The sequence below is a fragment of the Ochotona princeps genome, chromosome 11 (assembly GCF_030435755.1).
Source record: "Ochotona princeps isolate mOchPri1 chromosome 11, mOchPri1.hap1, whole genome shotgun sequence".
Classification (NCBI taxonomy): Eukaryota; Metazoa; Chordata; class Mammalia; order Lagomorpha; family Ochotonidae; genus Ochotona; species Ochotona princeps.
The window spans coordinates 2,563,103-2,586,122 of record NC_080842.1 but is presented as its reverse complement, the minus strand read 5'-3'; the positions used below and the strand labels follow the sequence as shown (position 1 = coordinate 2,586,122).

Sequence of the window (23,020 nt, the reverse complement as noted above, 5' to 3'; positions counted from 1 at the left end):
CACTGACTGAAATTAAATTGTTTAAGTTATCCCAACAAAGAAAAACCCTGGAGCAGATGCCTTCAGAGCTGAAGTCTACCAAACATTTCAAGATGAACTTACCCAATTCTACACCAGCTATTCCAAACAATAGAAAGTGTGGAATTCCTTTCAAAGTCTTTCTTTGAAGCCAATATCAGGTTAATATGAAAGACAGACACAACTGAATAAGAGAACTACAGACTGTTATTCCTGAAGAACATAGATGCAAACAGCCTCAACAAAATACTAGCCAATAGGATACAACAGCACATCCAGAGGTTCATTCACCCGGAACAAGTAAGAACCATTCCTGGCACACAGGGATGATTTAACATTCACAAATCAGTAAATATGGTATACCACATCAATAAATTGAAAAATAAAAACCGTATGATCATTTTAATAGATGCAAATAAGGCATTTGATAAAATCTGACACCATTTCATGCTAAACACCTTAAGCAAGATGGGCATAGAAGGAATATTCTATAATACAATCAAAGCAATATACAAAATATCCAATGCCAGCATCATAGTAAATGGGGAAAGATTGGAAGCTTTCCCACAAATATTTGGAAAAAAATGTCCACTCTTGCGACTGCTATTCAATATTTTATTGAAAATTCTTATGAGGGATGTTGGGCTGGAGTAACAAATAAAAGGAATTCAAATTGGAAATGAGGAATTGGAATTATCCCTGTTTGTAGCTGACATGATTTTCTCCCTAGGAGAATCAAAACACTCAATCAAGAGACTACTGAAACTCATAAGAGACTTTGTCAGGGTAGGAATACACAAAATTAATGAACACAAATTAATGACACTGTTATACACAAATAATTCCAAGGCCTTCTCTTTTTAAAATAGTAGAGAAGCATCTTAAATACCTCAGAATCAATCTAACCAAACATGTTGGAGACTTCTATGATGAACAGTATAAATAATAAAACAAGTAGGGTACATTATCCTGGGCTGACAATTTTTGATTTTAGAATCTGGAATATGTTGCTCCATTCTCTTCTGGCCCATAGAGTTTCCTGTGAGAAGTCTCCTGTCAGCTTCATTGGCATTCTTTATATGTCAATTGATTTTTTCTTAGGTGCACATCTAAGGATCTTTTCCTTATGATCTATTGAAGAAAGCTTGATTATCATATATTGTGAAGATTGCTTTTTGTCAAACCTGTTTGGTATTCTGTGCCTCTCCTGCAGGTGTTTCCCAATTCTTCCTCTAGATTAGCTAAACTTACCCTTATTATTTCATTAAATACATTTTTAAACCCAGCTTCTCTTTCTGCAACTTCTGGGACTCTCATAGCTCTTATATTTTACTTTTTAGTAGTGTCTTTCATTTCTTGAATACTTTGTTTTAACTTCACTTAGCTTTGCTTCCAGCTTTTTGTTTGTCCCCCCCTCCCCTGGGATGACAGGAAATATCTTGCAATTTTGAGATTCTTTCTTCTGCCTCCTTCATTCTATTTAATACATACAGCAAAGCTTTGCTTTGTCTTTGGAAATGAAATGAAATTCTTCCACAGTAAAGAAAAGTTAAGGCCCTCATGGTGGCCTAGCAGTTAAAGTCCTCGTCTTGAAGTCGTCGGGATCCCATATGAGCACCGGTTCTAATACAGGCAGTTCCAATTCCCACCCTGCTCCCTGCTTGTGGTCTGGGAAAGCAGTCAAGGATGGCCCAAAGCCTTGGGACCCTGCACCTGTGTGGAAGACCTTGAAGAAGTTACTGACTCCTGGCTTTGGATCAGTGCAGCACCAGCCATTATGGTCACTTGGAGAGTGTATTATTGGATGGAAGATCTTCCTTCCTGTCTCTCCTCCTCTCTGTATACTTGACTTAGTATTAAAAAGAAAAAGAAAGAAAGAAAAATTTAAAAAATTTACCTCTTCCAAACCTGCCATAGAAATGATGCTTAAAGATGTTCTCTTGACAGAGAAACAGAATAGCACCCACCAAAATCAAAGGCAACTGACAAGAGTTTATGCAATAACAATAGAAGATTAATCAATGAACAACTCCTTTGGTAAAATGACAGGACCAAATTATCACCCATTCATATTACCCCTGAATGTAAATGGCTTAAACTCATAAATCAAACATCATAGATTATTAGACTGGATTAAAAAAAACATAAAACCCACTTATTTGTTGCCTATAGGAGTCATTTCTCATCAGCAAAAATCAGCAGAAACTCTTTCTCATGGATTTTGATTTTTGTTAGTTGTATCTCTTCAAAATATTTTTTCCCTTAAAAATTTTGCTGATGGTATGTTGGAGCTTTTAATTGATCGGGATGATACTCTGCTGGCTCTGTCTTCAGACCAGAGAGGATATACCTAAGAAGCCATTGAACTTGACTGGACAATAAGATGCTGGACTCTATGTTTGGTATATGCTTGCAATGAGGGAATCTCAACTGAACTTGAACTGTGGTTATGCAACAAGGTGGAGGAATCCACCATGGTGGGAGGGTTTGGGGAGGGGTGCGGAGAATCCCAGTACCTATGAAACTGTGTCACATAATACAATGTAATTAATGAATTAAAAATAATAAATAATAATAAAAAACATGCTACCAAATGACTAATATATGCCTGAAGAACTTTAATATGAAAATCAAGAATCTTCTTGAAGAAAATGATGCTACTATATGACCTATGAGTCAGTGAAAAATTTTTTTTCTTCCTTAATAATTCTTTTTTTTATTCTTTTTTTAATTTGTTAATTACATTGTATTATGTGACACAGTTTCATAGGTACTTGGGTTCTCCCCACCCCTCCCCAAACCCTCCTGTGGTTATGCAACAAGGTTGAGGAATCCACCATGGTGGGAGGGTAGCATGTTATTTAACTTCCTGGTGTTAACTTCTTTTTTCTTCCTGTTGATTTTGTCTGTGGCTTTTCATTTAAGTGAATGTATATTAACCGCATAATAGAGACTATCATATTCAGATGTGAGGATATAATGCCATATGCATTTCTCCTTCCTGGCCAAAGATGGACTCCCAATGAAAGTGTTTACTATATCTGGACGATAGGATGTTGGACTTTCTGCCATTGTCCATGCTTGCAATGATGGATACATGACTCTTTGTGAAGAAATATACTGTAGTAATAATGTAGTGGAACTAACTCAGGGGGAAGGGGGTTGGGGGAGGTTTAAGGGCAATCCCAGGGCTTATTGAACTGCATCATACAATAATAATAATAATAATAATAATAATAAGAAGAAGAAGAAGAAGAAGAAGAAGAAAGATTTTTTTAAAAGGAGTAGAAGAGGACATTACAAAATGGAGAAACTTACAATGTTTCTGAACTGGTTGTGTTAACATCATCAAAATATCCCTGTTCTCAAAAGCAAGAGAAATCCAATATTATTGTGAGCAAAATCCCTGCAAAATTATTCTCAGAAATTGAAAAGGTGATACAAAAGTTCATATGGAAACACAGTAGACCACACATTGCCAAAGCCATCCTGAAGAGTAAAAATCATGGTGGAGGAATCACAATTCCAGACCACAAGACATACTACAGGGCAGTGGTCCCCATACAATCTTCTAAAGAATCAGAGAAGATGAACAGAACAGAAAAGCAACCCCAGAAGGAAGCCCACACTTGTACAGACAACTTATCTTCAACAAGGGAAAATAATCCAGGGCAAAGGCTGGTCTCATCAACAAATGCGTTTGGAACAAATGGACAGCAGCCTGAAAAGAAAAGAAGCAAGACTACCATCTGCCACCTTATAAAAAACCAGCTGTAAGTGGATCAAGGACCCAAATCTGTATCAAAAATACTCAAACTGTTAGAAAAAAACCATAGGAAGCACTCTCCAAATATAGGAAATTGGAAAGAATTAGAAAAGTCACCGAATGCAGAAGCAGTCAAAGCCAAAATAAACCAATGTGACTACATCAAGCGAGAAGCTTCCATACTTCAATAAAGTGAAGCATCACATTGGGTTTTGCATGCTTTATAAAGTGTAATGTTAAGTTAAAAATATGTAATACATGCAAGTATATGTTATACACACAGAGAAATACCTTAAACATAGAAGTTTAAGATATTTTTGAAAATGTTTCCATAAGAATGCAAATATTTAAAAACTTAAGTTCACACAGAGTATTAACCACAGGCTTGTCACTACCTCTGAAATGTTACATCAACACACTTGTTTTTAGTGTCAATTAACTGGAGGGAGGTAACTTATATTAATCCTAATATAATGTTATCCTGAAACAATCAAAGGGAGACCTATTTTTAAAATGGCTTCAAATCATAAATTCTTGAACTGAAAATTTACGAACATGAAGACATGTGTCTGAAGTCGTGAAGGCTCCACCTAATCATTTCAGGGAATGTTCCTGCTATTTTTCCTAGTAGAGGTATATGTTTCCAGACCATGTCTTAGGTTTTAAAGAGGTCATCCTTACATTGTTCCTGTAATCCCAGATTATAACTCCTGTTATTACCTTTTTTGCAGATCTGTGGATGAAGCATCCAAACTTGGTTCTTTTTTTAGAAGCTCCAGCACGGCCAATGTTGGATAAGCAGAAGCACCATGGCCAGGGGAGGCAAATGCTCTCAAAATTGTCCAGGCCATCTTTCTCAGTGTTCAAAGCTGCCTTCATGCTAAAGTGGCCTCTGGAAAGCACGTTTATCCAAACATTTCATTGAGAGAGCACTGAGGGGAAATCAGTGCTCACCACAAAAGTGTTTCACTAACCCTTGCTCCTAATTTTTGTCCAGTTGGAAATCACTTGGACTACTTGCATCTTGCCCTGAGAATAAAGGTCCTTTTCCTTTACTTCCATGGGACCAAAACGGGAGGCAATGATTCACCACATAGGGCATAGACAGGGCTGGTATGGCCCAAGACCTCCCAGTAAGCATTCCTTGTAACATCACAATCCCTACCACTTGGTTAGTTGCCATGTAATGCAACTGTGGTCACAGCGACATGCAAAACCACCCAGACCCAGGCTGTACCAGTAAGCAGGTCAAATGACATCCAAGACCCAGTCACAATCCACAGTTTGGCTCTTTGGCAAGACAGCTAGTGCAAGCCTGGACTTCTGTGGGCAGCAGGGCTTCACAACTTCAGGTTTGCATAGGGTAATTCCCTTGCATGAATCTGCTTCTGAACCTGCATCTTTAGCTACAGACTGGCAGCCACAGAGAATACAGTGGGGTCCACTGGATGTTATCTAAGTGACAAGACAGAACCCTGTAGTGCAATAGAACATGAAGTGGCAAATGACCCTGCCAGATTCTCTGGTCTTGAGCACTTTGCATCTCTCCAGAGTGCTGACTGGATCCAAACAGACCAGCTAATGTCTGGAGGGCAACGGCCTCCCAGGACATCATCAGTAGCACACTGGTGGATAACTTGCAAAATGGTGCTTGCAGTTCCAGGGCTAGTTTTTCTGGTTTATTTGGTCTGGACCCTAGAACTGTGTGAATAAGTAATGCCTTTCAGGTTTAATGTAGAGTTGGGATTATCTGGGATCCAGCTGGTACTTCCTGGGAGGTCAAGAGGAAATATGATTTGGTTACTCAAAATAATATCACAATCCAGAAATCTAGGATGTTATTCTGTGATGGGGGCGGGGTGTAACTGGTGTTTTAACTAAGACAGAGTTGATCCCTAATTTGTTACTTATCCTGCACTCTGCAGAAATAAGAGGTGAATCATTACCAGCAGGTGATAACAGATAGCTCTGTGTGAAATGAAATGGGAAGAACTGGTGAATTGCTGTCTATTGAAAAAGCTCTTCCAAGTCAAGTGTAAGTCTTCACGGTTGTCCTGATACACAATATTTTGTTATTGATTCGACGTTGATGGACTTGAATTGATAATTTAAGGCTGTGAAAACATTCCAGTAGACATAAACATGTTGCTTTCAATTCCCTAGATCACATATTCAGAGATAAGTTTACTGGATCATGTGACAGTATGTTTGAATACCATTTGAAAGTATTCATGACAGTTTGTATGATGGCTACTCAGTTGAGGGTGATGGTGCTTTGGTGAAATTTTATAAAAGCAGATGCTCAAATTCAGTAGTGATAGGCATCTACTAGTGTGAGTAACCTTCTTGCTCGCAACAGCAAAGCTCTGAGATTCCTTCAGGCATTTTAAAAAAAAGTCTATTTTTGTCCCTTCAAATGAAGAAGCTAAAAAAAGCATCAAGGTCGATTCTCAGAGATTGTTAGGTAGCATATGGTAGAGATTTGGAAAGGGACAATATTGGTTGCAGAACACAACCCTTCAGGAAGACTAAAAGTAAACATTTTAGTGAATCACTTCACTGCATGGTGATCAGATCTAATAATACACTGTGTATTTCTAGTCTGGGAAAATAATAGATATGTAAGGGTTTTGGTAAGATTTTTTTTGTCTAGGGTAAAGATCCTGTTTAGAATATCAACATCCTGTATCAAAAGGCCTGTGTTAGAGTCCTCTATATGATTCTGATTTTTTCTGACTATTGTAATACCTGGAATGTAGCCGTTGAAAGATCAAGTAGTTTCGTGCTTGCCACCCATGCAAGATATCTGGATTAGTTCTGGATCATAGTTTCATCCAGCCTCACCCTAGCCATTATTGTCTTATGAGGAATAAACAAGTGGAGTAAAAGCTTTGTATATTTACTTAAGTATCTCTGCTTCTCAAATGTATGCTTGAAAGTCCATATACATGCATACATTTTTGTATTTATCGAAGAACATTAAAACATTTGCAAATGAAGAAAATGGTAATCAACTTGACCGAATAGTTAAAACGAAGGATCACAGCAGCTTCATTCAGTGAGCCTGAGATTGGAGAAGAAACATGTTTGCTTCCACAACAGTCTTGATCTTGGATAAGTGGTATTCACATTTGACTGGGAAGGATGGGCTTCCCATAGCCCAGATGGGTAACTGCTCCAGACTGGATGAAACAGTATGCTTGAAAGGTCCACCAGAATGGAGCCAAGTCTGACAGGATTTGTGCAGGTGTGTAGGCTTGGGAAGAAGATAAATATTACCACTTTGACATTAGGAGATATTGGATTCATAGATGGGATCTAAGATGAAGCTCTTTTAATAAGGTTAAAAATACAGCTTTAAGCAAGCCATAATGAAGAGGTGACTGTTGATTACATCTGTTTCCTGTACTTCTGAGAGTGTGGAATAGAAAAGACTGTGAGTGAAACTAGCAGAAGACACCAAAGCAGAGGTGGTACAATACAGGACAGACTAGGTATAACATCTTTAGTAAGTTATCTTGACCTTGGTCATCTGTGCTGCTAAAATAAAGGCTAGCATTTCTGTTCCCTTAAAGTGCATGGACACTGGGAAGGAAGAGTCGAGGAAACATAACTTAAAGTCTATGAATCCAGTTGCTTTGGTTCAGGAAAGTGCCATCCGTGAGAAAAATACCACTTTTCATGAATAGGATTGCAGGAGATTATGGTTTCCTGATTTCCAGGAGCTGTGTTGTTTTGCTGAGATGCTAACATCACAACAGGACCAGTGAGGAGGCTACCATGAGTCTCCTAGCGCAGTGCATTTAGCTTGGGAAATCCGTTGTGGCTTGTACCTGCCATGAAGTCAAACTTACTGTTCTACTTTTGTCTGTTGACAAGGACTGAGAGCAGGCAACCTGCTCAGGCATGCCTGCCTTGAAAAGTCAGTGTACAGGTGACAAAATTTGAACCCAATTGCTCTGCTTTGCTGTCTCCTAGAAACTAGAGAAATTTACTTTCTCCCTGGGGTTGGTCCTGCTTTAATAGTGCCAATGCCTAAATTATCCTTCTGCTGCAGGAGAAATGACAGTCATGGGCCTGGAAGGAGATGCTCTGAAGCCATCCTTTCCCTATAGCCACATCTTGAGGATTCATCTCACAATGGATTCATATCAGAGACGTAGCTGGGTGTAAGTCTTTCTCTGTGTGAGATACTGAAATCTCCAAGAACGGGTGTGTTCTGTGATGAAGCTGGATTGTTTTTGACGAAAAGTCAGGAAAATTCCCTGCTTATGATATCAGTCTTAGATATTACTCCTGCTAGATAGAAATGATCAGTTTTGTGAATTACATAATGTCGTGAGTAGCTTGCCAAAAGTGTACTTGGTGCTTTTCACATAGTTTAGGTATTTTATGAATTAAAATTGCATTTAGATACGTTGATTATAATATGTAATTGATCTTATACTATTTCTTTCAATTAAGTTTATTTTGGCTACACCTGAACTAATTCATTAGAATTTGTCGTATTTATTTTGTTTTCCAATATTTGGACATATTTTAAGATACTTGAGAAAATTTCGTGACTGTTTTGCCTCATGGCCACATAAATCATACAGTATTCCAATTCTAAACAGTTAACGATTTTTAATAGCCTTGAAAAATATTTCATTAGTGATTGATAACATTTTTTTGTTTACCATAAAGTTTGAACTGTTTTCCAATCTATATTAAGTATATTTAGAAATTATTGGTCTGTATGAATATTACATGAAAGCCTGCAGTATAAGTAGAAATACTTTGCTAAAATATGATTAGTATTAGCATCTAGGTTTCAAAAGTAAGTAAACTTTTAATATATCAATATGCTGAAAAGTATATTAAAATTTTCTTTTACAGTTAGATGGAAATATTTGCAATCCATTAAGGGAATAATAAGCATGATAGAAAAGTGATCATCACCAGCAATATTCTTGATTTGCTTTTAAAGTGTCAAGTTTCATTTGTTCTTTAAAATTGCTTTGTATAAAATCTACCTCTTCAATTTCCTTTTAGTTGCTAAAGGATCACAGCTTATACTTTAATATTTCTTCTGTAAGAAAAGTACTTTAGTTCTTAAAGATAAAGTCAAAGGAAAAAAGCCAGCAGTCAGACTTTTTTTCTTTTTGTTTTTCTATTTTGATAATCTTTACATAGTTGATCAGGGCAGAAAGGGTCAAGGGCTACAGGAAAGTGGGTAAGTCCATTTTTCCACATTTTCTCTGTATCTTTTTTTTTTTTTTTTTTTTGTAGCTGGGGTAAGGAGGGAGATAAAGGGCAAAGCCCCACCCAGTCTCCCAAACATCTGAGAATCTCCTACATGGGCCATGTTCTGAGAGAACTGCTCAAGTGGTTTTGGTAGTTCAACAGCTCTGAATTGCTGCCAATCTCTCCATTTCAAGCACAATGAAATCTCTCCAGAATCCACTGGTTGACATAGTCAGCCTAGGTGTTTCTGTTTGCTTAGATTTTTACTGACAACATATGGCTCGGGTAGTTGATCAATTTGTTCTGTCCTCCATGCTCTGTTGTGGTACCAGGTGTCCTCTGCAGGTTCCAATGGACTGCCATATTCTCCATGTGCACCTGGGTATGCTGTCCACTGTTCCATCTGAGCCTCTGAGCCTCTCAGCTTTGACACATTCACTCCATGATCAGACCATGGAATATGCAATTTCCTCCAAGGTTTGGGTTCTGAGTCTAGTGGTAATAATGAGGGTCAGTGTTATCCACACTTTCTGTCTTCTTAAGGTGCCTTGGAGCTTCCCTCTCAGTGATATCCTAAGTTGTCTCTTCATGCAGTTAGAGCTGAGCTGTATACTCATTTATAAAAGGCATTTTTAGTGTAATTAGTTTATAGGCAACTGTTCCCAAACTTTTTTCAATCATAAATACTCCCATATCTGTAGCATTTATTGCAATTTTAGTCCAAGATCAGATTGCCAAATTACTAACATAAAATGTAGGATGACAGCAGATGATATTTTGAGGCTCACACATATTGTATAGACAAGTGGCAGAGGTCACATTGCAAAAATCAAGACAAATTTTAAGTTAAATTGTGTAAATAGTTTACTTCGCTTATCAATATTCACCCAGAATAACCGGATCTTTGTTCACTCAATTTATAAATTATCAAGAGCCTCCTTGGTAAAGGCTCATATCTGTGTCAGAACATGGCGGACTTTTAGAGAGTGAGGGACAAGATGAGAAAGACTCAGCCAAATATTGCTGTGGTGGAATAAAATAATACATTTTTTATCTAGCCACCTTTATAATTATTCTATTTTGTTGAATGGCTCATAATGTACTAAGTAAAGCTGATATAATTGCATAAATATGTAACTAAAATAATTACAAATATATATTCATGGTTTCTTATATTACTGAAGTGAAACAAATAATGATCCTTTAAATAGGTGAAGAGTCATTTATCGTTGTGATCTTGGCACCTCTCCTTGCTCCATGTTGTGCTGAGGCTGAACATGCACACTCACAGAGTAACCCGTTAGCAGTTCAGATGCCCAGGTGTTTATGTTTTAGGAAGCTGTGCCTTTGAGACATGTTCAACAGCCCTGTGATCAACTGTACAATGTCTCACATGTTAACCCATGCATGTTACATGTCTGCAGAGGAAATTATTTTACTTCAGGCATTTATCTCTCAGCGTGAGTTAGTTTTGCTTCATATATGTATGTGCAAGGTGAATACAGAAAGTATTGATTAAAATTAACACTTTCCATGCAGAAGTTTTTTGAAACTGATGAATGAAGGGGCATTTCAAGGAGTTTAAAAATACACATAAAGATGTCTTCATTTGTTTCAGAAATCGTTGTAGAAGGTTTTTTATTATTATTTCTTAATACAGTTTAATTGGTGCTGGGCTCTCTCTTACCCTCCCCCCAACAAGAATCTCTATTGCACATTTAGAGTTTAATTATAGAAATTGAGCAAATTAAAATGATGATTTGTGATATTCATGACAAAAAGAGAGATCATTGGTGACATGAGCTCTGTCTTTTGTTTTATAGGTATCTAAAATGTTTTACTATGCTGAGATGAGCAAAATCTCTGCTTATGTCATCATTAAAAACGTGTATTTTTTGCAATCTGGCATTGAAATCTTAGCCAATGTCTCCCTCCTCTTCTTCCACGTCTTCACAATCCATCTGGTTCATAGGCCAAGGCCCACTGATATAATGGCCTGTCACCTGGCTTTTGTTCACATAGTTATGCTTCTTACTACACTTGACATTTTATCTGAAGACATGTTCAGGTTGCTGAATTTTTCAAATGAATTCAAATGTAAGCTTGTGCTTTACATGAGTAGAGTGTCCAGGGGTCTCTCCATCTCCACTACCTGTCTCCTGAGCATTGTTCAGGTCATCACCATCAGTCCCAGCTCCTTCTACTTGTCAAGATTTAAACGTAAACTCACAAAACATATTGCCATTGCTTTCTTCTGTATTTGGTCCCTCAACCTGTCTTCCAATAGCAACATGATCATATACACTGTAGCTCATTCCAACAGGACCAATTTATTCAATGTCAGTAAGCACTGTTCACGCTCCTCAATGAACTCCATCATCATGGCACTATATTTCCTGCTTGTGTTGTCCCAGAATGTCTTCTTTGTAGGAATGATGCTGCTCTCCAGCATGTACATGGTGATTTTCTTATATAGCCATCAGAGGAAGTCTGCGTACCTTCACAGTATCAGTATTTCCCTAAGAATTTCCCCAGCAAAACGGGCCACCCGTACGGTCCTACTGCTTGTAAGTTTCTTTGTGATTATGTACTGTGTGGATATCGTCATATCATTCTTGTCATCCATATTGTGGAGATATGAACCACTTGTTCTGTATGTCCAGACACTGGTGGGAAATGCTTATGCCACTGTCAGTCCACTGGTGCTCATTAGTTCAGATAAAAGTGTAATTGGAATCCTGCAGAAAATGTTGCTATAAAACTATCTTAACAAGCTTGAAATAAGTGTGAAAATATAAATTCTGTTTTAGATTGAATAATCCAAATCCCAAAATTTTAGACTAATTTAGATATGAAGATTAATATGTGTAGCTTTTGTTATGTTGGGAAAAGATGAAGTGACTCCAGCATCCCGTAGAAATCATGCTAACATGACCACGCAGGAATGTTTTCAGTGCTGAATTGCCCTAGCCATGTCTCTGTGCAGAAGCTGAACACCTCCCACAATGAGGTCCTTGAAATAGACATCACAAACTAGTATAAATGGAGGAGCTGCTGCCTTCTGCAACTCCTTGCACTAAGATGTGTAGAAGATAGGTTCTGTGTATGCTGGTGGGCCGTTTTAGACTCTCCTCCCTGGCCAGCGAGACTGTTGGCCTGAGCTAAAACTCTTTTTTTTTCTCTCTCTCTTTCTGAATCTGTAACAATTTCGACCTGTATCTTAAATTTTCTTTACTATATGCCTCTCTTAGTTCAAAGTTCTCAGTGTCTTCAAATTTTGCCTCTTACACTTTCCCACTTAATACAGGAATCGTTTTTTTTTTTTTTTTTTTTTTTTTTTTTTTAGTGTTCTCACATTAAGTTCCTTTTGATACCTAATCTGCAGATATTTTTACCTCAGAAAGTAATCTAAATTGTTCTTTGATTCTTAGAGGCATATTTACTAAGAATTCATTTTTTAACTTTTTTGACCATTTCTTTATAATATATTCATTTGTGGTTCTGATGCAATGTGAAATGTGGAAAATGTATTCTTATTTTTGTAATTGTCATCCTTCTTTTCTCATATGCTAAAATCTTTTAGTTATTCCTGGAATTACACATTGTATTTACTATTTGATATTTTTCTTAAGTGTTTACTTTTTGAAATAGAAAACTTTCACATTTACAGATTTGTTTGTTGTTGTTAACTTTAAAAATTACAAGGCAAAGGTACTTATAATATTTTCCTTATTCTATATAGCCAGATGAATAATTTATTTTTTCTGATTCTTTTTATATGTAGATTTCTAAATCCAAACATATTTGTATTTTATAATTATTGTCTTCTTATGGCATTTGCCCTATCTATGCCTAAATTTGTGTATTATTTTCCTTTTAAAATATGGCTTTATTCATATAAAGTGAGCAAACTTAATTTGTCAGCAAGTCGGCTTTCTTTAGCTCAGTCTAATATTAACACATGTTTTATATTAAGGAAATACACCAGATTTTTAACTACCTGATCTTTTCCAAGAACATATTTTTTATTCTTATTTTCTATTCTATGATTTTGTAGGTATAGGGTTTCAACCATTTCCCTTCCTTTTCTTTCTCCCCCTTTTCCTCATTTCTATTTCTTTCTGTGTTTTACATTAATGGATTCCTCCTAGTGTATTCTTGGATCCAGTATACTGTATTTTTGGGGTCATTGCATTCTAGGTGTAAGCAATGGTAGAGAATCTAGTATTTTATTCTCAAAATATATTCAACAATTATAGTGGGGAGCTACCATTATTCAGGTGTAGAGATGCATACTACAGGTATCTTTTGATTTTTGATACTCTGGTCCCTTGACAGCCTTGGTTTGTGAGATTGCATGTGCATACTTGATCACCTCTGTATATTTTCGTTGTGTATTTTGTGAGGTTGTCTTATATCTGAGAGAATAGGTGATATTTGCCCTTTTCAATTAGCTAATTTCACAGAGCATAATGGCTTCTAGTTGGTACCACCTTGTTGAAAAGGGTAGAATTCTATATTTTTGGAAGTTGTATTATTTTATTTGATGATCTTAGCATAGTTGATCAGGGCAGAAAGGGTCAAGGGCTTCAGGAAAGTGGGTAAGTCCATTTTTTCCACATTTTCTCTGTATATATCTTTTTTTTTTTTTCTGTAGCTGGGGTAAGGAGGGAGATAAAGGGCAAAGCCCCACCCAGTCTCCCAAACATCTGAGAATCTCCTACATGGGCCATGTTCTGAGAGAACTGCTCAAGTGGTTTGGGTAGTTCAACAACTCTGAATTGCTGCCAATCTCTCCATTTCAAGCACAATGAAATCTCTCCAGAATCCACTGGTTGACATAGTCTGCCTTAGTGTCTCTGTTTGCTTAGATTTTTACTGACAACATATGGCTGGGGTAGTTGATCAATTTGTTCTGTCCTCCATGCTCTGTTGTGGTACCAGGTGTCCTCTGCAGGTTCCAATGGACTGCCATATTCTCCATGTGCACCTGGGTATGCTGTCCACTGTTCCATCTGAGCCTCTGAGCCTCTCAGCTTTGACACATTCACTCCATGATCAGACCATGAAACCTGCACTTCTCTTCATGATTGGGGTTCTGAAATCAGCAGTTAATTTGGGAGGCTTTCCAAAGAAACTTTGTCTGAGGTGATGCCAGACCTGATTCTTGTGTGTGCATGCCAATACAGGGTCCAGCACAATCTGTTGCCCCAATCAGCTTTTCCTTATACTGCTGATTCCAATTGCTGTGTCAATTATATATTCGGCCTTGTCTTCTTCATGAATCAATGAGTTGTGCAGTCCAATCTGATTCAACCCAGCACATACTTGGTCCCCGTATAAACCAGTGGGAGCTGCAGCCTACTTGGAGCCACCTACTATAACCCCCACCAGTCATTCCCCCTGTCCTGGTTCCTGTCCTTGCTAGTATTTACAGCAGACTAGGCCAGTCTGTCCCTCATCCCATTTAAATCTTGTATATGTCAACGGGCATTGAAGCCTAGTTCAACCCAACCAGCCACACTAGCCCACACACATGCTGGTGGTTGCTGCTCTGTCTAGCCACTTCTACACCAGCCCTGGTTCTCATGCTCTCCAGTGGGAGTGGTAACCCTAAACTGAGGTGCCCACTATTTCCCTACTGGAGCCACTCCCACATCATGCACTCTGCAGGTGGTTCTGCAGTTTAATGTGACAGAATTAGCCCCCAGTGCCAGCATCTTCCAGCTGGTGCTGCAGCAAAGCTCAACCAACACCCACCCACTGTGATTTATGCGTGCACATTGGTAACAGTCAGCCCAGCCTGGACTTTCCCTGATGCAGCTCAAATGAGGGACAAATGTGTTATGGCTGTCTGGTCTGGTCTACCCCTGTCCCAACTCATTCTCTCCAGTGGGAGTGGTGTTCCAGCATGGGAGCTGTCCACATTCCCCCTGCCAGTTTTGCCTCCTTCCCCCAGTTTTCATTTGTGCTGGTTGGGCACTGTGGCCTAATCTCACATGGCCTGCCTCACCTCAGCATTTGCCAATGAGTGATGTAGCCTGGCCAGTCCTGGTGCAATGCCTTTCCAGTTTATGCTGGTGAGAGTTACAGCCTAGTTCAGTGCACCAGGCACCCAGTCCCAGCCTTAATATGTACTGGTATGCGTTGCAACCAAAGATAGTCAGACCCACACTCTATTCTGGAACTTGGATTTGCCAGTGGGTGAGGTGAACTAGTTGAGTCTGGTCCACCCCTGACCTGTGTCAAATGCATGCCTGAGGATACCTTTCCCTGGCCTGGTTGGGCTGCTCCCTATTGTGATTCTTGCACTCACCTGCAGGAACTGTGCCTTGCCAGAGGAGTTGCCCAGTCTCCTCCGTCAGAACCTTTCCCAATGCCAGATCTTGCGCATACTGGTGAGTCCATTAGTCAGCCCTACTTAGTCCACCTCCTGACCTGGCAGGAACAGTGGCCTTTTCTGATTGGCCTTCAACTCATTCTACTTGTTACAGTTGAATGTTTCAGCCCAGCCAAGCCTGGTCTACAACCAGACATAGCCCACCAATGGCTCAGTAGGGGCTTGACGTAGCTTACCCCCTCCTAGACCTACCCTGGTCATCCAGAGCACCAGTTGGTGATGGAGTCTAGCCCACTATGGTGTGCCCAACCCCAGTCCATACTTGTGCCTAGGGACACTGCAGCAATTTCCAGACCAGAACACAGCTCCCACTTTGGCTCCTGCACTCATCAGCTGCAAGCACAACCCAGGCAGAGTGTCCCCTTAGCTCCCCAACCAGGCCTGTTTGCAACCATAGATTGTGTGCATGCTACTGGTTGCTCTGACATAGCTTTGAATAACCACTCACCTGCCTTGGTCTTTGCTTTAAATGATGTAGCCTGGCCTCACCCAGCCTGTCCCCCATCCTGATTCTTGCTGGCAGGTGATGGAACATGGCCCTGCTCAGTCTGTTGCCTTCCCCAGAACATGCAAACCAGTATGTTGGAGAGCCAAGTTCAACATGACCTGTGCTCCAGCCAGATTTCTGTTCTTGCTGGTGAGCTAACATATACTCAGCCCTGACTGGTCTGCCCCTTCAATAACCAACCCACACATTACCAAACAATTGGAGCTTCTCTTCCGAGCTTGCCCAACCCTCAGGCATCCACCTTGTGATCATCAGCAAGAGTTATGATGTATTAGGGGAGTTTCCCAAGTTCTCCCATTTGTTCCACTCCTAGACCCAGATTACATACATACCAGCAGGTATTAGGCCCTTGCCTGGTATAGTCCACCCTTCCATCTTGCTTTGTATGAGCTGGTGAATGTTGCAGCCTAGCCTGCCCCACACCCTGTTTTAGGATGTGCATGTAGGTGTTGCAGCTTGGACCTGTCCAGATTGTTATCAGTCCCTTTACCCGTGAGTGATGGCAGGTTTCATGATCACATCTAGCTCAGCCCATCACCACTCCAACTCTTGAGTTAACCAGTGGGACTTGCATTTCCACAGGATTGGATGCACACATCCCCACAGAATCTATCCCTGGATCTGGTTCTCTCATGTGCTGGTTAGTGTCATGGCCCTGCCTAATGTGGCCTGACCTTGTTCTGACATTCTGTCAAGTACTAGGATCTAGCTCTGCTTGACAGGCCCCCAGCCTTAACTTTCACATGGACTGCTGTGTGGTGGTCAGTATTGTTTGGTGATAACAAGTCCTACACAGGTCTCACATGTATGCTGGTGTATCCATCTGACCCATACAGATCTCGCCTCTAAACCATGAGGTCTCAGTCCCCTTGCTTACCTTCAAGTAAAGTGACCCTGTCTTTGGGAGTCACTCAGGATTGATTTTTTGCCAATACCCACACTGTTCTTATTCATGGACATCCCTAGGCAGCACTTCCACAACCTCCAAGACTCCATAGCTTGCTGTTAGGTGGCCAAAAAGTGGAGCCTGGCACTAATGGGCATGGGTCACACAAAACCCAGGACTCACATCATAGTGGCGGCTGTGACCAGGTCCCCTTGAATTGAGTCTGAACTGGCTTGGGTACTCCCAGCAGCTGCCAGGCTGCTGCAAGCTCCCTTAACCCAGGCCCTGAGGTGAAATTTGCCTAGAACTCTCCTGTTGTACAATGGTGGCTGTGGGTGGAGCCAGAGCCTACCTTTACTCCTAAGAGATCACCTGAAAGAATACTCACCATGAAGAGAGAAACCTTTCCAGGCCAGACATGCCCAGGACTCGCTCACTCTGTGGCAGTGGTGGCTGTGGCCAGGGCTCCAAGCATTGAGTCTGACTTGGCCTGGGTACTCCCAGAAGCCACCAGGCTGTTGCAAGCTCTCTTCACCCAGGGGATTTTAATTTTAATGGTATTCCATGAATTAAATGTAAAATAAATGTTTCTATGCAGTCCTCTATCATTGGGTATTAATGTTGTTTCCATGTCTTTGATATCATCATTTGTGATACAATGAATACTGGGATACAAGCTGCTTTTTCGTATGTAGGTTTTACTTCTGTTTGATATATATTTCAAGAGTGGGATTGCTGGGTCATATGACAGATGAAGTCTCAGTTCTCTGAGCATTAACCACACTGACTTTGTGGCTGTACTACCTACATTCCCACCATCAGCAAAGTAGGATATCTTTCTCCACATTCTCACCAGCAGGTATTATTAATAGATCTTTGTATGCAGACAGTTTTCACTTGAGATGAATGGAAGCTCAACATGGTTCTTCATTGTATTCCTCTTGTTGCTAAGGTGATTGAGCATTTTTTCATATGTCTGTTACCCATTTTTGTTTGTTCCCTTGAAAACTGTCTGCTCATTTCCTTGGCCTATTTCTTACCTGGCGTATTTGTTTTGATATTTTTTTCTGAAGCTCTTTGTATATCTTGGATAGTACCCCCATTTGTTGTGCGATGTATAAAGGTTTTTCTCCCATTGTGTTAGTTCCCTCTTTGCTCTGTTGACCATTGCCTGTACTATACATAAGCTTTAGTTTGATGCAGTCCTAGTTGTTTCTTTTGGGCTTCAAGGATTATACATTTCAGCTTATGCCTAAATCGTATAGAGTGCTTCCTATGTTTTCTTATAATATTTGATTGTTTCTGGATACAAAACCAAGTCCTTTATCCATTTATATTTGATCCTTGTAAAGGTCAAAGTGGGGCGTCTTCCTTCTTACTTCTACAGGCTGCTATCCAATTGTTCCATTTGTTGAAGAGACTATCCTTTTTCCTTGGGCTGTTAACAGTTTTGTTGAAGAAGATTAGTTGGCTGTGCATATGTGGGATCTCCTCTGGTGTTTCTATTCTGTTTCATGAATATTCTTCTCTATTTCTGTAAGAGTGCCCAGCTGTTTTATTATCATTACACTGTAACACACCTTAAGATCTGGAATTGTGATCTCTCTGAATTCTCTTCAAAAAACATAGCTTTGGTTATTTGTAGTCACATCTACATCATTTATGCATCGCTTTCTTAATTCTGAAGAATTCTCTTAGGATTTTGAATGGAATTGGATTGAATCTGAATATTACTTTCTTTTTTTTATTTTTACAATGTTCTGGCATTTATTTAATATAGAGTTTTGAAAAAACAGATAAATTATACATGTAATTTTTTTAAATTATTTATTATTTAACTTCAGTAATTACATTGTATTATGTGACACAGTTACATAGATACTTGGGTTCTCCCTACCCCTCCCCAAACCCTCCCACCATGGTGGATTCCTCCACCTTGTTGCATAACCACAGCTCAAGTTCAGTTGAGATTTCCCCATTGCAAGCGTATACCAAACATAGAGTCCAGTATTTTATTGTCCCGTCAAGTTCAACGGCTTCTTAGGTATACCCTCTCTGGTCTGAAGACAGAGCCAGCAGAGTATCATCCCAGTCAGTTGAAAGCTCCAACATACCATCAGCAAAAATTTACATCATTATGGAATTAATTGACATAGTAATGAGTAACCAATATGTTAAAAGTAAATGCGAGTTCCCAGCCACCTTCTGTGACCACCTCACCTATATTTCAATTTTAGTTTATACACAACATATAACATTCAAAACATAACATGTTATACATAACATCATATCATCTTAAATCAAGGCAAACATGTGGTATTTAACCTTTTGGGATTGGCTCATTTCCCTTAGCATTATGGTTTCCAGTTTGGCCCATTTGGCCACAAAGAACTGCATTTTGTTTTTTTTTAATAGCTGAGTAGTATTCCATGGAGTAGATGAACCATAGCTTTCTTATCCAATCCTCTGTTGATGGGCATTTTGGTTGCTTCCATGTTTTTGCAATTACTGATTGTGCTGCTATGAGCATAGGGGTGCATGTTGGTTTCTCATAAAACAATTGTTCTGGATATATTCCTAGGAGTGCTATTGCTGGATCATACGGTATGTTGAATTCGAGTTGTTTGAATATTCTCCATACTGATTTCCATAGAGGCTGTACCAGCCTGCAGCCCCACCAGCAGTGGAGTAGGGTTCCCTTTTCCCCGCAACCTCGCCAACAAGTGTCGTTGTTGCTTTTTTTCATGTGGGCCAGTCTTACTGGCGTTGTGGTACCTCATTGATGTTTTAATTTGGATTTCCCTTATTGCCAGGGAACTTGAGCATTTTTTCATATGCTTATTTGCCATTTGGGTTTGTTCCTTTGTGAAGTGTTTGCCCATTTCCCGTGCCCATTTCTTGAGTGGCTTGTTTGTTTTGACATTTTGGTTGTTTTGTAGCTCTTTGTATATTCTGGAGATCAGCCCTCTATCACCTAAGTCGTGTGCGAAGATCTTCTCCCATCCTGTGGGTTGCCTTTTTACTTTATTCATTGTTTCCTTGTCTGTACAGAAGCTTCTTAGTTTGATGAGGTCCCAATTGTTTATTTTGGTCTTGATTTCTACTGCATCTGGAGTCTTTTTTAGGAAGTGAAGGCCTACCCCTAAGTGTTCCAGTGTGTTTCCAACATTTTCTTCCAACAGTTTGAAGGTTTCTGGATGTAGGTTTAGATCTGTTATCCATTTGGATCTGATCTTAGTGTATGGTGAGAGATGTGGATCTATTTTTTTGTTTCTGCAGGCTATCAACCAGTTGTCCCAACAGCATTTATTGAACAGACCTTCCCATTTGCCTGGATTGTCGTTTGTCTTTTTGTCAAAGATTATTTGGCTGTATCTGTGTGGGTTTCCTTCTGGCGTTTCTATTCTGCTCCATTGATCTTCCTCTCTATCTTTGTGCCAGTACCAGGCTGTTTTGATAACCACTGCCCTATAGTATGTCCAGAGGTCCAGAACTGTGATTCCCCCTGCTAACTTCCTGTTCTTCAGGATAGTTCTAGCTATCCGTGTTTTTTTTGTGTTTCCAGATGAACCTTTGAATCATTGTTTCCAGTCCCATGAAGAATGTTTTGGCAATTTGATTGGGATTGCGTTGAATGTATATATTGCTTTTGGCAGTATAGACATTTTAATGATATTGATTTTACCTATCCAGGAGCATGGGATGTTACTCCATCTTTTGAGGTCTTGTTCAATTTCTTTTTTAAGTAGTTTGTAGTTTTCTTCAAATAAGTCTTCTACATTTTTGGTTAGATTTATTCCCAGATATTTCATACTTTTCTCTGTTATTTTGAATGGTATCTTGCTGGTTAAGTCTTTTTCCAACTTGGGGCTGTTCGCATACACTATGGCTGTTGATTTTTGTTCATTAATTTTGTACCCTGCCACTCTACCAAACTCTCGTACAAGTTCTAGTAGTCTCTGTGTTGAGTCTCTTGGCTCTTCTACATAAAGAATCATATCATCTGCGTATAGTGAAAGTTTAACTTCTTCGTTTCCCATTTGGATTCCTCTGATTTCTTTTTCTTGTCTTATGGCCTCAGCGAGTACCTCTAGGACTATGTTGAATAGTAGTGGAGAAAGTGGACATCCCTGTCTTGTTCCAGATCTCAGTGGGAAGGGTTCCAGCTTTTCTCCATTCAGTATGATGCTGGCGTTGGGTTTTGCATATATTGCTTTGATTATGTTGTGGATTTTTCCATCTATGCCTACCTTGGTTAGGGTCTTTAGCAGGAAGTGGTGTTGGATTTTGTCGAAAGCTTTTTCTGCATCTATTGATACTATCATGTGATTCTTGTTTTTCAGTTTTTGGATGTGGTGTATCACATTTATAGATTTTCGAATGTTGAACCATCCCTGCATTCCAGGGATGAATCCTACTTGATCTGGATGAATGATCTGTCTGGTGTGTTTTTGAATTCTGTTGGCTAGGATTTTGTTGAGAATCTTAGCATCAATGTTCATCAAAGAGATAGGTCTGTAGTTTTCCTTCTCTGTTAGTTCTCTGTCTGGTTTTGGGATTAAGGTAATGTTGGCTTCATAGAATGAGTTTGGAAGGGTTGCATGTTTTTCTATTGTTTTGAAGAGTGTGTAGAGGATTGGGGTCAGCTCTGTTCGGAATGTTTTGTAGAATTCTGCAGTGAAGCCGTCTGGGCCTGGGCTTTTCTTTGTTGGGAGGTCTTTAATCACTGATTCAATCTCTACTTCAGTTATGGGTTTGTTCAGGTCATTTGTTGCCTCTGGGCTAAGTTTTGGCAAGTGGTAGAAGTCTAAGAACTTTTCCATCTCTTGGTGATCTTCTGATTTGTTGGCGTACAGTGCTTTGTAGTAATTTCTACTTATGACCTTAATGGATGCGGTGTCTGTTGTTATGTTGCCTTTTTCATCTTTGATGCTGTTAATTCTTGCCTTCTCTTGTTTTTTCTTTGTCAGTCGGGCCAGTGGGGTGTCTATCTTGTTTATCTTCTCAAAAAGCAGCTTTTTGATTCATTGATTTTGTGTATGTTTTTTTTATTTCTATCTGGTTGATTTCCTCCCTTGTTTTGATGATTTCTTGTTTCCTATTGTGTGTGGGGCTCTTCTGCTGTTGTTTTTCCAGTTCCTGGAGGTGTGTGTTTAGTTCCTGTATTTGGCATCTCTCTTGGGCCTTGACATGAGCTCCAATTGCGATGAGTTTACCCCATAGCACTGCTTTGGCAGTGTCCCACAAATTTTGGAATGTTGTGTCAGAGTTTTCATTGGTTTCCATAAATTTTTTGATCTCATCTTTAATTTCTTCTCTGAACCATTGTTCGTTTAGTAGCATATTGTTCAGCTTCCAAGAGTTTCTGTATTTCCTGGGGCATTTTGAATTGCTGATTTCCAGCTTCATTCCGTGGTGGTCTGAGAGGGTACATGGTATGATTCCTATCTTTTTGAAGTTATTTAGGTTTGCTTTGTGTCCTATCATGTGGTCGATCCTGGAGAAGGTGCCATGCACTGCTGAAAAAAATGTATAATCTGTGGCCTTAGGGTAAAAAATTCTATAAATGTCAACCAAGTCCAGTTGTTCTATTGTTTGTATGAGTTCTGTTGTTTCTTTGTTGAGTTTTTGTTTTGTTGATCTGTCTATAGTTGTTAGTGGGGTGTTAAGATCACCCACTATTATTGTGTGCATATCTATGTCTCCCCTTAAGTCCGTGAGTAATTGCTTCACGTAGCTAGGTGCGTTTGAATTTGGTGCATATATGTTCACAATGGTAATTACTTCCTGATGGATCAGTCCCTTCACCAATATATAATGTCCTTCCCTATCCTTTTTGATGTGTGTCAGATTGAAGTCCACATCATCTGAAATTTTTTTTTTTTAGTTTTTTTTTTTTTTTAATTATTTATTATTTAACTTCAGTAATTACATTGTATTATGTGACACAGTTACATAGATACTTGGGTTCTCCCCACCCCTCCCCAAACCCTCCCACCATGGTGGATTCCTCCACCTTGTTGCATAACCACAGCTCAAGTTCAGTTGAGATTTCCCCATTGCAAACGTATACCAAACATAGAGTCCAGCATCTTATTGTCCCGTCAAGTTCAACGGTTTCTTAGGTATACCCTCTCTGGTCTGATGACAGAGCCAGCAGAGTATCATCCCAGTCAATTGAAAGCTCCAACATACCATCAGCAAAAATTTACATCA

At 39.4% G+C, this 23,020-nt stretch overlaps 1 protein-coding gene across 1 annotated transcript in view; it reads left to right on the top strand.

Annotated features, from left to right (window-relative positions):
- The first annotated feature begins 3,606 nt into the window (after window positions 1-3,606).
- The window catches only part of LOC118760013 (vomeronasal type-1 receptor 48-like), a 53,643-nt gene continuing 34,229 nt past the window's right edge, over window positions 3,607-23,020 (top strand). The window contains exons 1-4 of the mRNA XM_036496857.2: window positions 3,607-3,791; window positions 4,516-4,573; window positions 10,834-11,759; window positions 16,374-16,410. Of these exons, the coding sequence (XP_036352750.2) occupies window positions 3,607-3,791; window positions 4,516-4,573; window positions 10,834-11,759; window positions 16,374-16,410 (1,206 nt within the window). The remainder of the gene's footprint in view (window positions 3,792-4,515; window positions 4,574-10,833; window positions 11,760-16,373; window positions 16,411-23,020) is intronic.